Source organism: Balearica regulorum, chromosome 3 (assembly GCF_011004875.1).
Source record: "Balearica regulorum gibbericeps isolate bBalReg1 chromosome 3, bBalReg1.pri, whole genome shotgun sequence".
Lineage (NCBI taxonomy): Eukaryota > Metazoa > Chordata > Aves > Gruiformes > Gruidae > Balearica > Balearica regulorum.
The window spans coordinates 113,494,949-113,509,130 of record NC_046186.1 but is presented as its reverse complement, the minus strand read 5'-3'; the positions used below and the strand labels follow the sequence as shown (position 1 = coordinate 113,509,130).

General features: G+C 38.9%; 1 protein-coding gene across 6 annotated transcripts in view; it reads right to left on the bottom strand.

Annotated features, from left to right (window-relative positions):
* The window catches only part of MAP4K3 (mitogen-activated protein kinase kinase kinase kinase 3), a 90,495-nt gene that overhangs the window by 16,538 nt on the left and 59,775 nt on the right, over positions 1-14,182 (bottom strand). For 5 of the 6 annotated variants that reach the window (XR_012834764.1, XM_075749569.1, XM_075749571.1 and 2 more), the window contains 8 exons: positions 13,315-13,357; positions 12,100-12,262; positions 10,992-11,101; positions 9,154-9,195; positions 4,263-4,347; positions 3,776-3,855; positions 1,212-1,272; positions 1,008-1,125 (listed from right to left, as the gene is read on the bottom strand). Coding sequence is in view for 5 of the 6 variants with exons in the window: in XM_075749569.1 (XP_075605684.1) it covers positions 1,008-1,125; positions 1,212-1,272; positions 3,776-3,855; positions 4,263-4,347; positions 9,154-9,195; positions 10,992-11,101; positions 12,100-12,262; positions 13,315-13,357 (702 nt within the window). In the remaining variant the exon portion in view is untranslated. The remainder of the gene's footprint in view (positions 1-1,007; positions 1,126-1,211; positions 1,273-3,775; positions 3,856-4,262; positions 4,348-9,153; positions 9,196-10,991; positions 11,102-12,099; positions 12,263-13,314; positions 13,358-14,182) is intronic. The other variant, XM_075749570.1, reaches the window with a different exon arrangement.

Here is a 14,182-nt window from a genome sequence, read left to right as displayed (position 1 = left end):
ACTGCTGATGCAGTCCTCAATCCAAAGTCACCCAGCCAAAGTTAGTTTGGAAGAGAAAAGAGCAGAACAGTGGTGCAGGCACACAGAAGACAACAATTCAAAGCACAAATTATCTCTTAGGTAATTAGAATTTAGCCTCTAGGAAGAACACAGTTTTCAGACATGTGTTGCACCATTATGTTTGCAGATGACCGAACAAGAAGCCTTACCCGAATCCAAGAATTAAATGTTAACAGGATGTTAATAGAACCAAAGGTAGCAGAGAACCAGTGATTCACTATGCACTTTAAGAATCAAAAGTTTCTCTGCAAACTAGATTAGCGTTACTACCTCCTCCTCTTGGATTTGAATTGGCTGCTAAGGCTTGTTTGGCAGCCACCACTGTGCTCAGTCTCTGGGATTTTGTATGCGTTTGTTAGTAAATAAAGTTGGAGGGACTGCATGCACAAAGTGTTGTAGGCATCTGGGGACAAAAGTACCTTCTACAGTGGCCTGCAAAAAATGACTAGCCAATGAGGAATGTCAAATCTGTACTCCAGTTGTACTCTCCCCAGCTTTCAAAATAACCCATGAGGTCATTCCCCCTGCAGTATGAGGCTACACATCCTCCACCTTTTTTATTTTAATAGAATGGAATGATAGTACTCAGAGTAACTAATGTAAGATCATCATTTCTACGCGGCTGAAATATCACAGGTACAATACTGACACTAGATTTTGTTTAGCATCAAGTACAACCATACTAGTCTATACCTGAAAAGAGCTATGCCCAGAAACAAGAGGCTTCATGACAAGAAGGTAAGATGTACCAAAACCCACTTCTCTAGTAAGAGTATATTTACATCTTGATTCATGTAATTTTAGGGGTCTACCCTCTGATTAATGCCATAAATAACTCATATGGGCAATCTGTGAACAGAGTTCCACACTATTTGGTATTCCCAGAGTTTCACAAGCATATCCTGAATTCCTAGAATTAAAATACGTATCTGATGACATGTATTTACCTGGGAAGTATTCGGTCAGGGAGTTTATGTGCTGGAATAGCAACGGGTAACTTTTGCATTTGCCTTGCGTAATCAAAGAGTCCTGGTAGATTATGGGAATAAAGCTGAGAAGCTTTACCTGGAAATTAGAAAACAAAACCACACTTCAAATACGAAACCAAATATTTACCACCACTACCACTCAAAGATAGCACAGTAACTTACCAGATATTGATAACAAGCAATTGTTCATGACATATAACCATGTACACCTTCGAGGAAACAGCTGATAAAGGGAAAGAAAAACAAAGAAAGAAAAGCATTCAATTTGATATATGCAAAGTGAGAGCACATTAAGTTGATCAATTAATATTTGCATAGACGACAGGACAAAACTAATTATCGACTTGCTTTTTGTAGCAGAAATTAGCTTAAACCAAGTAATGTTTACCTGGATTCCAGAGTTAATTCAGAGTAAATCTTAGGCACACAATATATTTAACATACACATTAACATTTAGACAATTAGTACGTTGTATATTCATGTCTTCAAGTATACTACAATTAGCCCACAAGATGTTGTTAAAGATCAATCCATCCTTTTTCTAAAATATTAAAGGAGAAAAGCTTAACAACACAAACTTCAGTAAACAAAGCATGGTCAACACATCATAGCCGTTCTAAAGTCTGTGACAGTTCCAATCTCTTAAAACAATTAAAACTGGCACTTGAAGGAACTCGCCATCTGCAAGTGATCAAGAAATGCAACAAATGGTCAAGGCAGAACTGTTATTTGTCAAATCCCACAACTACTAGAAAGATGGGACTGAAGCCAACAAGACATCCTTTAAATAAAAAAAAAGATTTTAAAAAAAGATGGTACTTTCCCCCCCCCCCCCCCCATAACTTCTGGAGCTTGTTATTGCCAGAGGTCACAGAGGTGGAAAGTATCAACAAGGGATTAGACAGACTCATGTCCAACAGGTCCATAAATGGACACAAAGAGCAAATAGGCAGGGATCCTCCAACATCCCCGATCCAATGACTGCAGCGGAGTCTGACAAGAACGGACAGCAGACAGTGGCCAAACTTACGGGCATTTCCTACTGCCACTTTAGGAAATAAGCTTATTGGGCTAGACAAACCACTCAGGATGTTGTTTCATTGGCTCTGAAAAAAAAAAAACCAAAAAACCCAAACAATAAAACCCCCTCACTGCTGGTTTATTAGAAAGATTTGAGGAGATCTGTAAATTAATTGAAATATTTTTCTGCCAAAGACCAAGAGATTCACTTGAAGCTGTGCTAACTCCCGAAACATGTTATTTCTGCTTTGTCCATTAGTGAAGTGGAATGTAGTGAAAAATAACCAAGGATACTACTTTTGCTTTTACACTGAATTATATCAGACCTAGAGAGTAAACAATGAAGTGAAACACAGAACTTGAAAACGCTATTAAAGCCCTACTGCCTGTTATAATAAACAACAATGTAATAAATGGTTAGCACAAGGGTGCACTTCTATTCCTGAAGTCTTCTCTTAACCTAAATACACTGTAAGGAAAACCAACAGTAATAATCTGCCAGCCTGGCTGCATCCAAATTTAATGTGCAAGTTTGATTGGTCTTCTGTAGCTGCATAAGCATCTCTTCTAGTATCTAAGTGATTATTAAAACATTTCCCTAAAAGCTCACTAGACAATGCACTATAGAACATGGTGCTTAGAGAAAACAAGGATGGATATGAGAGCATGAGTTTCATTACACCTATTCTCCTTGCCAATTTAAAAAACAAAACAAAACAGAAACCAACAAAGAATAACCCCCCCAAAAAAAACAAATAAAACTTTCCATGGTCTACCTGGCCTACAAGAATAACTGTATTAGTGATATGTCTCAGGGTAGGTTTTACAACTGCAGCGTAGCAGCAGAGAGGTACCTGAGCTAAGTTTAACTAGCTAACTCAAGCACCACTATGATTATGGGTTACATGGAACTCAGTGCAAGCTAGCTAGGGCTCCTTCTCAACACAACAGACATATCTACAACGTCTGGACCCTGGAAGATGAACAAACACCAGTGCCTCCAGCTTACAGTGTGAAGGCTGTCCTTGCAAATTCCTCCATCTTGATGGCAGATGCATAGCTCCCTAAGTTAGGGAGAAGGCAGGAAAGAAAACAAGTCTCTTAGAGATTAACAAAAGAGCTGGAGAAGACACCATACAGAAAAGCCTGCAATTAGCATTTCCCCCCCCACACACACTATCCCCCTCAAAAGAATTACTATTTATAAGATTCTGCAAAGACAGAGTTTTAATTGGGATTCAGGAAGCTGAGTCTCATCAGCAAAGCTGCTTTTAAGAAGAAAAGAATGGAATCTAGTGTACAAAGGATCTCCTTGCTTCCCTGTAGTTGAAACACAATGTTTGTTGTAAATATTCTATCTTGTAACAAAGCTTTCAAGAAAATAGAAAAACTTTCATCCAAAAATATCAGGGAAATTCCATACTACTAAACAAATCATTTAACTGCAGGACAATGCACTACAATGAAGTTCAATACATTGATATATGCAGATCTCCTACTTAAACATGGTTCAGCCTACAAAAAACTTAAACACGACTGAAAGGTATCCTCTGTAGTAAACATTTAAGGTTAATTCTCAATGCATCTAGTGCCTATGTAACTGTAGTAAAGACAATTTTTGCAAGGATTATATAACATTAATCTAAGTGACTAAAAAAGTTACAGAGGTGTATTTTTTCCCCAAAATATCAAACTATAAATATACCTGCTCCATTGATGTTTCATGAAGTTCATTGAGGTTCAGTGTGTAAATACCTTCTTCTGCACCAAATATCAAGTACTGATCTGCAAACACAAACAAAAACAACCTAGAAATCCTGATTTAAGGAAGATTTGTTTCATAAGAGTACGCAGCTCTTTACAAAAAAAAAAAAAGACTTAATTACACACATTGTAACAAACCAATCTATAGTAGCTACGGTGTTTGAAAGGAAGGTGTTTTACTAAGAAAGCTAGACTACACCCCATTTATCTTAACATAATAAAAACAAAACAAAACGTTGACCTTCAGAAACAAAAACAAAACAAAACATTATGCCTCAGCAGTGGCATAATTAAAGAAGAACTTCTGCTCATATAAATAAACCTATTTTACAATATGTCTATTTTCAAAAGGAATAGCCTTGATCATCTAAGAACTCTTGAAATCTGAGGAGAGGACAAAAATTGGTAAAATATATGTGATATACTACCTCTTGTATCTGGATTTATCCATGATGTTGCACAATGAATTTTTAATGGACAGCCATTGAAAACCTTTGAAAAGCAAGCACCCATCTGTAGAAGTAAAAACAATTAAAAACATATATATGAAAAATTAAAATGTGACATTTCCAACAGGGTTATTTTTACTTAAAGTAGTAACAAAAGGTTAAGAGTAGTTTCATCTGCCATGTGGAAAATAACCTCATCCAGACAACAAATCAACAAAGGGATATTTTTTTAAAGTGATTTTTCCTTTGTGTGTAAGACCCTTCTGAACAAACATACCAGAATTAGCATCGTGGAAGTAGCTCTTTAATTAATAGTCTAAGCACCTACTTACTACACAGGTGAGAAACTTGAAAAAGTTTCCTGAATTTTGTGACTTTAGAAAGTCTCAGAGAAACTTTATTCTTGTCATATTTCACACATTTATAATAAAACTCTAAGTCATGCAACAATCAAAATCTTAGTCTCAGACTCTCTACTTGAACTTATTTTCAATATTGATTGCTTCCCAAAGGGAAACCTCTGGTAGAAGATCCCACTCCTTATTCAGCATAACTGTAATAAAATCTGTTTGCCTGTTAAGTGGCTTGTATAGTATAACATAATCAATCTCTCCATCTTCCCCCCCAGTGAAGTGCAAGCATTTGCAGGCATTTATAAGAATACTCAGTAAGGGTTGCCATCCTGAATATAAGCAGGTATCACCTTTACGCAAGGCTACATGCTCTATAATATAGCTACAACAGAATGGCAATGTTTTCACTTTATATTAATACTTTGTGAATTATCATCCATCTGTAAACTGAATTAACCAAATAACTCTCGTGTTAGCATTTGGACAATTTTTCTTTGTTAACCTGCTGCTGAATAAAATCTGCACGCATTTTGGTCACTTCTGAACTGTGTTGGTTTTGCGTGGCAAGGTTTTGGTAGCGGGGGGGCTACAGGGGTGGCTTCTGTGAGAAGCTGCTAGAAGCTTCCCCTGTGTCTGACAGAGCCAATGCCAGCCGGCTCCAAGACGGACCCGCCGCTGGCCAAGGCCAAGCCAATCAGCACCTCTGTGATAACATATTTAAGAAAAACAGTTAGACAGCGCTTTTGCAGCCAGAGAGAGGAGTGAGAAGATGTAAGAACATCTGCAGACACCAAGGTCAGTGAAGAAGGAGGGGGAGGAGGTGCTCCAGGCGCCGGAGCAAGATTCCCCTGCAGCCCGTGGTGAAGACCATGGTGAAGCAGGCTGTCCCCCTGCAGCCCATGGAGGGAGGATGAGGGGGTGTAGCGATTCCACCTGCAGCCCGTGGAGGACCCCACGCCGGAGCAGGTGGAGGCACCCACAGGAGGCTGTGGCCCCGTGGGAAGCTTGTGCTGGAGCAAGCTCCTGGCAGGACCTGTGGATCCGTGGAGAGAGGAGCCCACGCCAGAGCAGGTTTGCTGACAGGACTTGTGACCCCGTGGGGGACCCACGCTGGAGCAGTTTGCTCCTGAAGGTCTGCACCCCGTGGAGGAGAGTCACGTTGGAGAAGGCCGTGAAGGACTGTCTCCCGTGAGAGGAACCCCACGCTGGAGCAGGGGAACAATGAGTCCTCCCCCTGAGGATGAAGAAGCGGCAGAAACACCGCGTGATGACCTGACCGTAACCCCCACTCCCCATCCCCCTGTGCCGCTGAGGGGGGCGGAGGTTGAAGCTGAGAGTGAAGTTGAGCCCGGGAAGATGGGAGGGGTGGGGGGAGGTGTTTTTAAGATTCGGTTTTATTTCTCATTCCTCTACTCTGTTTTGCTTAGTAATAAATAAGATGAATTCCCTCTCTAAGTTCGGTCTGTTTTGCTCGTGATGATAATTAGAGAATGATCTCTCCCTGTCCTTATCTCGACCCGTAAGTTTTTTTTTTTTCATTGTACCTTTTCTCCCCTGTCTAATGAAAGAGGGGAGTGATAGAGCGGCTCTGGTGGGCACCTGGCCCTCAGCCAGGGTCAACCCACCACATGAACATAGTTCAGTTTAATAAGAAAAAGAACTTCGTAATTGATCCTTTAAGATGAAAACCAGCAGAAATTAGACCCTTTTTGTGCTTCAGACATCTCTCACTCTCACATCACTACAATGAAGTCCATGAGTTTGTCCATATGTACTTATGTGAGGGAAGAATCAAATTCATTAAGGTAATCAGCAAAACGTGAAAGACAAGGGGAAAGACTTCAGCACTGCTAGTACCACTGCAGAAGTCTGAGTACTGAGGTGGGGAGCTGGCTGCTTGCTAGGCAATGAGATGGTCCTTCTGCAGGCATAAGAACAGAAGAGAAAAGATACACGTGAGGCAGGGATATGAGAAGATACTGATACAGGATGACCTCAAGGTACTGACACTTCAATGTTGCCAAATCCCTTGGCAGCAAGGATTTTGAAGGAGGAATGATATCAAGAAAAAAAATAAAGGGATTTTTTTGATGGTTTTATGGAAGCCTCTTCCCAAGCACCCAGAGCACTGAAAGGCACTCAGCAGAAATTAACCAGATGCCACTGATCTCCTACAATACTAGGAAGTGTTTCTGCTGCTCCTGTAACCAATTACACAATTCTCCTTGACCCTTTCCAAGCACTGAAAGAGATGAGGTGGAGGGACACAGTGGAGGGAAAATGTGCTCACTGCTAAGACCTACTTGAGCTCTGCAGTGATAAGTTGGATAAAAAAGAAGGAGGAGATGGAAATCAGAAGAGACTAATCATTTTCCTCTGGCCATTCTCAGCCCTGGTCTCCAGGAAGCCTGCAGAGCCAAGATGCTACTGCAAATGCCTCAGAAGGGTAAACGAAGCCTGAGGGTATCATCTCTAAATACCAAACAAATCTCAAGGATACAGCTGAGAATCAGATATATTATTAAACTGAGGTGATAGTGGAAAAAAACCAAACTACAAACACGAAATAAAAGGTTGAAGCAAAGCTGCTTGATCTGACTGCTGCCACAGAGGCATTTAAGTTGGAGGAATTTCAGCAGGCAGGGCATTCTGTCATTGGTAGGATTTAACAGGTCTCCCTGTGCTGCAAGCCACCTAAAATAGCAGGAAACACTACTATACTGGGTTATCAAGAAATTTGAACAAAATTTCTAGAGTCACAGGCAACCATGCATAAATGCCATTTTAAACAGAGCTCCAGAACATCTAATTATTTTAGGGGACAGTGAGAACACAAAACACTTAACACTTAGCAACTTTAGAACCACAAAACAAAAAAAACCAAACCCACAAACAAGAATCAGAACAATGATGTACCACAGAAAAAGAACAGGAGAGATTAAACTATTGTCAAAGTTTTACTTGCAGTAGCAGAGTATTTGTTAAATGGTGATGTTAGGATGCAAAACATGTTCCACAATAGAGAAAAGTAAAAAAGTCCAGTAATCCAAATGACCTAGGGAAAAAACTCCCTTCCTTCACCCATATTTTCATTATTTGGTAACTGATGGAGACAACAGGCAGAGAGAAACATTTAAAGTGCCAAATCAGTCTTCAACAGTTAACAAAAAGGTTAGAAAGTTTGTTATTCATAAAAGATGAGTGTGATGAGGGAAGAGGAGGAAAGGGAAAAGAGTTTCTAACCTGAGGACCAGCAGAATCAGAGAATTAGTGCACTACAAGGATGCATGGACATGCCAAGCGCAGTCCAATACCCAAAGACTCATTTGACCAGCTTCAGAAGTTTTCCTGTTTTGGTCAGTCTCGTTTTACAGCTTCATTATATCAGCAACTCACAGTCATTCTCTGATGGCCTGCTCCTGAAGTTTGTGGCAAAAGTTCAACACATATGACTTCATTTTTAGCTATTCTATTTTCTACCCTTTTTCTCATTCCAGTCACTGAATCTATCCCCTCCCCAAGATGATTTGGTTTTCTTCAATGCTTCCAACTTTGTCATCCACTAGCTTAAAGTACGCACTCCTAGGCCATGCATTTAGGTCATGCATCTAGTTTAATATTTAGTTTATTAAAACATGGTTGACCTCAATAAACAATGCTAAACATATCAAGAATTCACAGCTCTGGAATAATCCTGTGCATTTATGCAAGAGATTACAGTTCTAAGGAACAGAAGCGTGCCTTCTACCTTAACCTGTCCTGCTTCTCTAAAATCGGTAGGAAGCAAAAAATAGTATCATTTGCACTTACACATCCTTGTAGCAATTTCATTTTCTTATCCAAATACGAGAAACTGATCTAGCTTAGGAGTAACGTAGCAAAAAGGTTAGTTTAAAATCAGATTAATCCCCCACCTGGTGCACAGCACAACTTACATGGATGCATGCTCCAGTGCACAAGGAGGAGAGTGGTGAGGGCAGAAACAAATAGTCAAGAAGGAGGAAAGACTGGCTGTTTCTGATCACAGTGCTGGCTAAAAGCACAGTGACAAGTCCGTGCAGATACTACAATGAAATTCTAGTTTGCTTTATGCTATGAAGGTGCACATAGTTATTTCCAGCCCTAAGGCATCTATAAATTCCATCTTCAGAAGTTTTGAAACCTAGAGCTGCATAGTATAAACTTTGAGCTATTTGCAATTCCTGAGAGGCATCAGCAACTCAGATCAGTAAGTACCTTCAGTACACTGGAAGTACTCCTGTGACATTAGTCACAGAACTCTCACTCACTTTTTAATGGAACAAGGAAACACAAAACCTTCCAAAATCTACTTCAAGAGCACAAAATCAAGGGTGATTTCTGAAATATCTTACCTGTAGCTTAACGTTTCTAAGGGATACTGGCTTTTATAACTTTTTTAGAAAATACTAGAAACATTCAAAAAAACGTACTCTCAGCTTTAGTAAGAAAACACATCCTGCTTCCAACATGCACTTGTATGACTCAGTAATACTCACATGTACTTTAGGCGTGGGAGGAAGGCCATTACTAATTGGTTTCTAGAAAATAAAAGTTAAAAAGTAGGTTTACACTCGCAGGTGCACATATGCATGAATATGCATATTGTCTCCCCACACTATAACATAACCAAAATACAAGTCTAAAAATTTTTTTTCAAATGCTGTTAAAAGCACTTGATAAATAATTGAGCATAATTATATTAGGAGAAGATAAAAAGTCGATACTTATATCTACATAAGAAATAGATACAAAACCCTCCCTGCAGATTTTTAAAGACAATAGGAGTTGTGTTGTACATTTCCACACTAGGCTAAATGGAAGGCACTAGGCACCAACTGGGACCTTCCGCTGTGTCCAATGCCACATGTACTAGACCTGAAAGCCATGGCTGAGCTTTGGCTACTGTCCCGTTTTTAAGCTTCAAGTTAGGCTAGAGACCTCCCTTCTAACCGACATTTCCATAATTCTATATGAGTTTGCTAACCACATGTCTCTATGACCACACACTACAAACTACCAGTACCATTTTTCTTTCATTAAAACCTCTACTATGATTCCCTAATGCCTCCTCATGGAATGTCTGCATAGTCTATTGCACAATGTTTTCACATTACGATGATACCTGAAAGAATGCCACATCCAGCAATACAAAGTTTAAGCAATATTGCAGCAATTGTTCAATGTTACAAGCAGCATTAAACTCTATCAATCAGTACTAGACCCACTTTCCTGTATCAGTGTCAATTTCTCCTAGTAAAAACATGCTTCTACAGAAAGGTATTTTACAGGTAACACAGGAAACTTCAAACACACAATTTCAAATGCCAAGTTCAAAGCAGTTCAGGAAATCATACTTTCCAAAGTACTGCCAGTATTACTGGCACTTCCTTAAAACAAAACAAAAACGTACGCAATGTTTCTGCTCTATTTCCTCTTCACTTCTTTTAAAAGAGCAACATTTCCAACCTCATCCTTAGAAGAAGCCCCCAAAGAGTGCTGTTTCATGTTACTTTTAATCTAACTACAGACTCTCTCCCATCTCACTGTCCCACTTTTGCATCACAATTATAGAGTGACCACTCTGGAAACCATTTGCTGCTTTGATGGAAAAAACTCACTTGGAAGAGGAGAAAGGGATGCAGGAATATTCCTTTTCCTCAGCTCACAGCTGGATCAGATTACACGTGGTGTAAAACTGCATTCTCTCCATGTCTGCAACTTCACATGAGTACATGAAGCTCAAGTCTGACATTAAACCCAAGCTGAAAAACCCTGACACCTGGAGCTGCAGAGGCCAGCAGGCAAACAGCTTACATATCTGGACCCCCAATTTACGTTTCTCCATCTTTTTTTCCCCCCTTGAACACCAAAAGCCTGTATGCCTACATCTGGGACAGGGGAAAGACTCATTTGGGAACAGCCCTGACTCAGCTCCTTTCACGGGGCCAGCCAAATCCTCCAGCAAGCCAGCAGGTGGCAGCACGTTCCTTAATTTCCTCATTTGCTTAAATAGTCATTACTCAGTACAAGACATTACATCTCTCTCGCAGGATCTTGCTCTCATTACATGTCTCTCAAGTATGTGAAAACAAGCAAGTAAATCTCATATATGCATGATTACGTTAGTTTCTAATGAAAATTAAATACCAACTCAAACTTCAGCTTAAGACTGTATCACAACTAGATGGTTTAGCAAAACTGTGCTTTGATTTGAAATAAACAAGATACCATCCAGCATCATTTCTATACTAAAGAATATGCCCACTTCTTTTCATAGTGCACATGAAACAGCTCAGACAACTTTAAAATAACACCCAGAAGCTTAAATACCTACCAATATTTCCTTCTTTTCTTTCCTTGAAAAATTAGTGTCTCTAGCTTCATTCTGTTGATGTGGTGATCCCTCTCTTTCACCGTTTAATTGTGCAGAAGTGACTCCATTACCTAGAAAGATTCATATTTAAAAATGTGTTGTTCTACCTTCAACTCAGAGTGGTCTAGCCTAAAAACAATTTTGAAGGGCCAAAATTTCCACTTATGTCAGAACATCTTCCAATACCCTAATTTACTTCTAAAGCATACATGTTTGTACATGTGCACATATAACCATCTACAGATCCACGTTAAATCTCAGTCCATGGTAATTTTAGTAATTAATATAACAAATCTATTGTGAGCATAGAAAGGGATGCAGTCATGGTTATAAGGAAAAATATATTTAACACACTTAAAGAAAAACTTGGCCATTGCTAATGCTTCAATTGTCGATTCTTTATAAAGAGTCTTGAGGCATTTCTTAGTACTGGGTGCTTAAGTGTTACAGTCAAATCTGTAACACGTCAACTGCAGTATCAAATATGTAGCAAAGAAGAGCTAGCAAGATTTAATCAATTAAGAGTCAGACATTAAGCTTGCTCAAACAAGCCAGTCCAGGACAACTCTCAAAATATCAGACTTTAACAAAAGCATAAAAGGAACAGGCTGAGCAAACAGTAAACAAACACAATTACTTGCTATACTACCCAGTTCAGTTCATTACATATAAAAGCAAACTTTGAAAGCAAAACTATTCTTGACATGTCAAATGACAACAGTTGACATACAGGGCCAGCATCCAAAACCTACATACAGGAAAACTTTTTTATTCCTTACGACTATCCTGATACGCTACATAAGCCTGTTGCTTAGAAAAGCAATTGTGTCACCAATGGCATCAGCAGGAATCACGTCAGTAACTTTACTAGAAGGTACATTTGACCCTCTTAAGAGTGTAAGCATGCTTTCTTTTGTGCATTTTGGCTTTCATGCACTTTCTGTGATGTGCCCACCACAGAAAAATTACCACAGTATGTTTTAATGTGTGCATAGGTGAGGATGTCTACATCTTAATCAAATTAGACTATTTAAGAAATATTTGTATACTTCTTTGTATCACTCATTACCTAAAGCATTAGATTTCTGTGGCGGTAATCGAGGAGGTGGCGGTCTGGGTGGAACTTGAGATGCAGATTTTGCTGGACTCTCTGATGTTGGGCATCTCTTGATTGTCCCTTGATTATCATTTTCAGAAGAATGAGTTTCTTGGGGGATAAAGATGGATTTCGGCTGAAAAAGACATAGTAATAATAAAAACATACTGCAAAAAGATTCAAAGCATCCATGCTATTTCTCAATGAGAAAAAAACTGAAACACATGCAATATTTGAATTCTGGTATTTTCACAAGTAAATTGATAAAGCAACATGTTCTGCCATGCAAATTTATTTAAAAAAAACCCCAAACAAACTAGAAGGAAACACATAGTAGCAAGGAAAACCTTGTTATCAAAGTACAAATTCAAAATCATTATATTCAAGTCATGCATTAAACAACTACTTGGCGTGTGGAAATGTCACTGTTTATGACTACAGACAACCAAACCAGACAGAAACTAGGAAACATTCCCTAGCAGAAACTAGGAAACATTCAATGATACAGCCAGAACTTTGTGTAAAGAATCCCAAATAGGGGATGTGACCACAAAGGGCAATGTTGTTTAGACACTGGCTGCACTAATGTTGCTTGTAAAAATCCTTCTCAGTTACACAAAGATAATTAGTGCAGTAGGGTAAGTAATCAAACCTGCAGTTTTTGCCTGGGGAACTGACAGCCAGACACACACACACACACAAAAAAGGTTTTTTCTTTTTATTTTTGCTCATATTAAGACAACTTCAGTGGGAAAAGATTCACTTAATCTTCAAGTTGGAGCATGCAAAACCTAGTCTGATCCAGGCGTGCCTCTGAAGATCAGCATTCAGGCACCAAAAGTCAGCAAGTAGATGCTTTATTTGGCAGCTCTTTATTAAAAAAGACTTGTGGCACTAAATCTTTTAGCTACTCAATTTATTTCTTCAGAAGTGCAATTAGTTAGAAACAGCACTTTCACACTGACGAATATGCTACAGTGCAAGACTTTTTGCAGATTTGCAGTTAAAGGCTATGAACATAGAGGTGGTCAATCCCTTATATATACCCTTGACTTAAAACCTGATTCAAATCTTCAAGTGGTGGCTCAAGTGAGAGAACCATCAGTATAGTCATTTAGACACTGCTGCATTCATTTATTTATTTAAAGTGCCCTTTTATTCTTGTGTAGCAAAATCTCCCTCACTTACCTTTGGTGGTAAAGGAGGTGGCACTTTAGGTTTCATAGTAGCACTATAAAGAAAAGAAACAAAACAGACTGTTATCCACTGTAGCGCTTTGAACCTTGTTTTGCAGTGTTCAAAATTATACATGATTTTATAAATGCCATACAAATAAACACCATTGACTTGTCAACAGCATGATTATATCCAAATAACTGCATCATGAATACTTTCAAACATTTTGTTATTGCTGTGCATACCACAGATACTATCCGAAAACTCAAGATCCTCCCTAGAGAGCACAAAGTGACATGAACTGATTTGTTGAAGATGTACATACTTAGCAGAAAAAAGTAGGAAGATGCACAGCAGGCTTGATATTTACTCTGTTGAGGAGAACGATTTAGTGTATCAGTGAGCTTTTCTAAAGGACAACCTGTAGGTACATAAGGCAAAGGGGAGTTACAAGAAAACTGATGAATACCATTCCTTGAAAAATTTACCACTGACTACTTCAGAAAGCAAAATCCATCTGCAATGGACAGCTAGCCTACTGTCTCTGTCTGGGTTGTTCTCAAGGGGTGGGGGTGTTTGTTTTTGTCCCCTCCCCCTTCTTTTTTAACTAAAATCTTGGGAAAGACAACTTTTTAACACAAGAATAATTCAACAGCTTGGCTCAACAGTACAAGATATCAACAACAAAAAGAAAGCTGAAACATCAGGAGCATTCTTCCTCTGCTGGTTCTGTGTTTTAAAGAATATGCTGCTTTTTTAAAAAAATCCTAATTCCTGAATTTTTAATGTTTTTAAAAAACTCTTACAATGTCCTGTTTCCTAATCTTTTGGAATGGAAAATTATTTCCATTAAATAAGGAATACAGCTGTGAAAACTTGA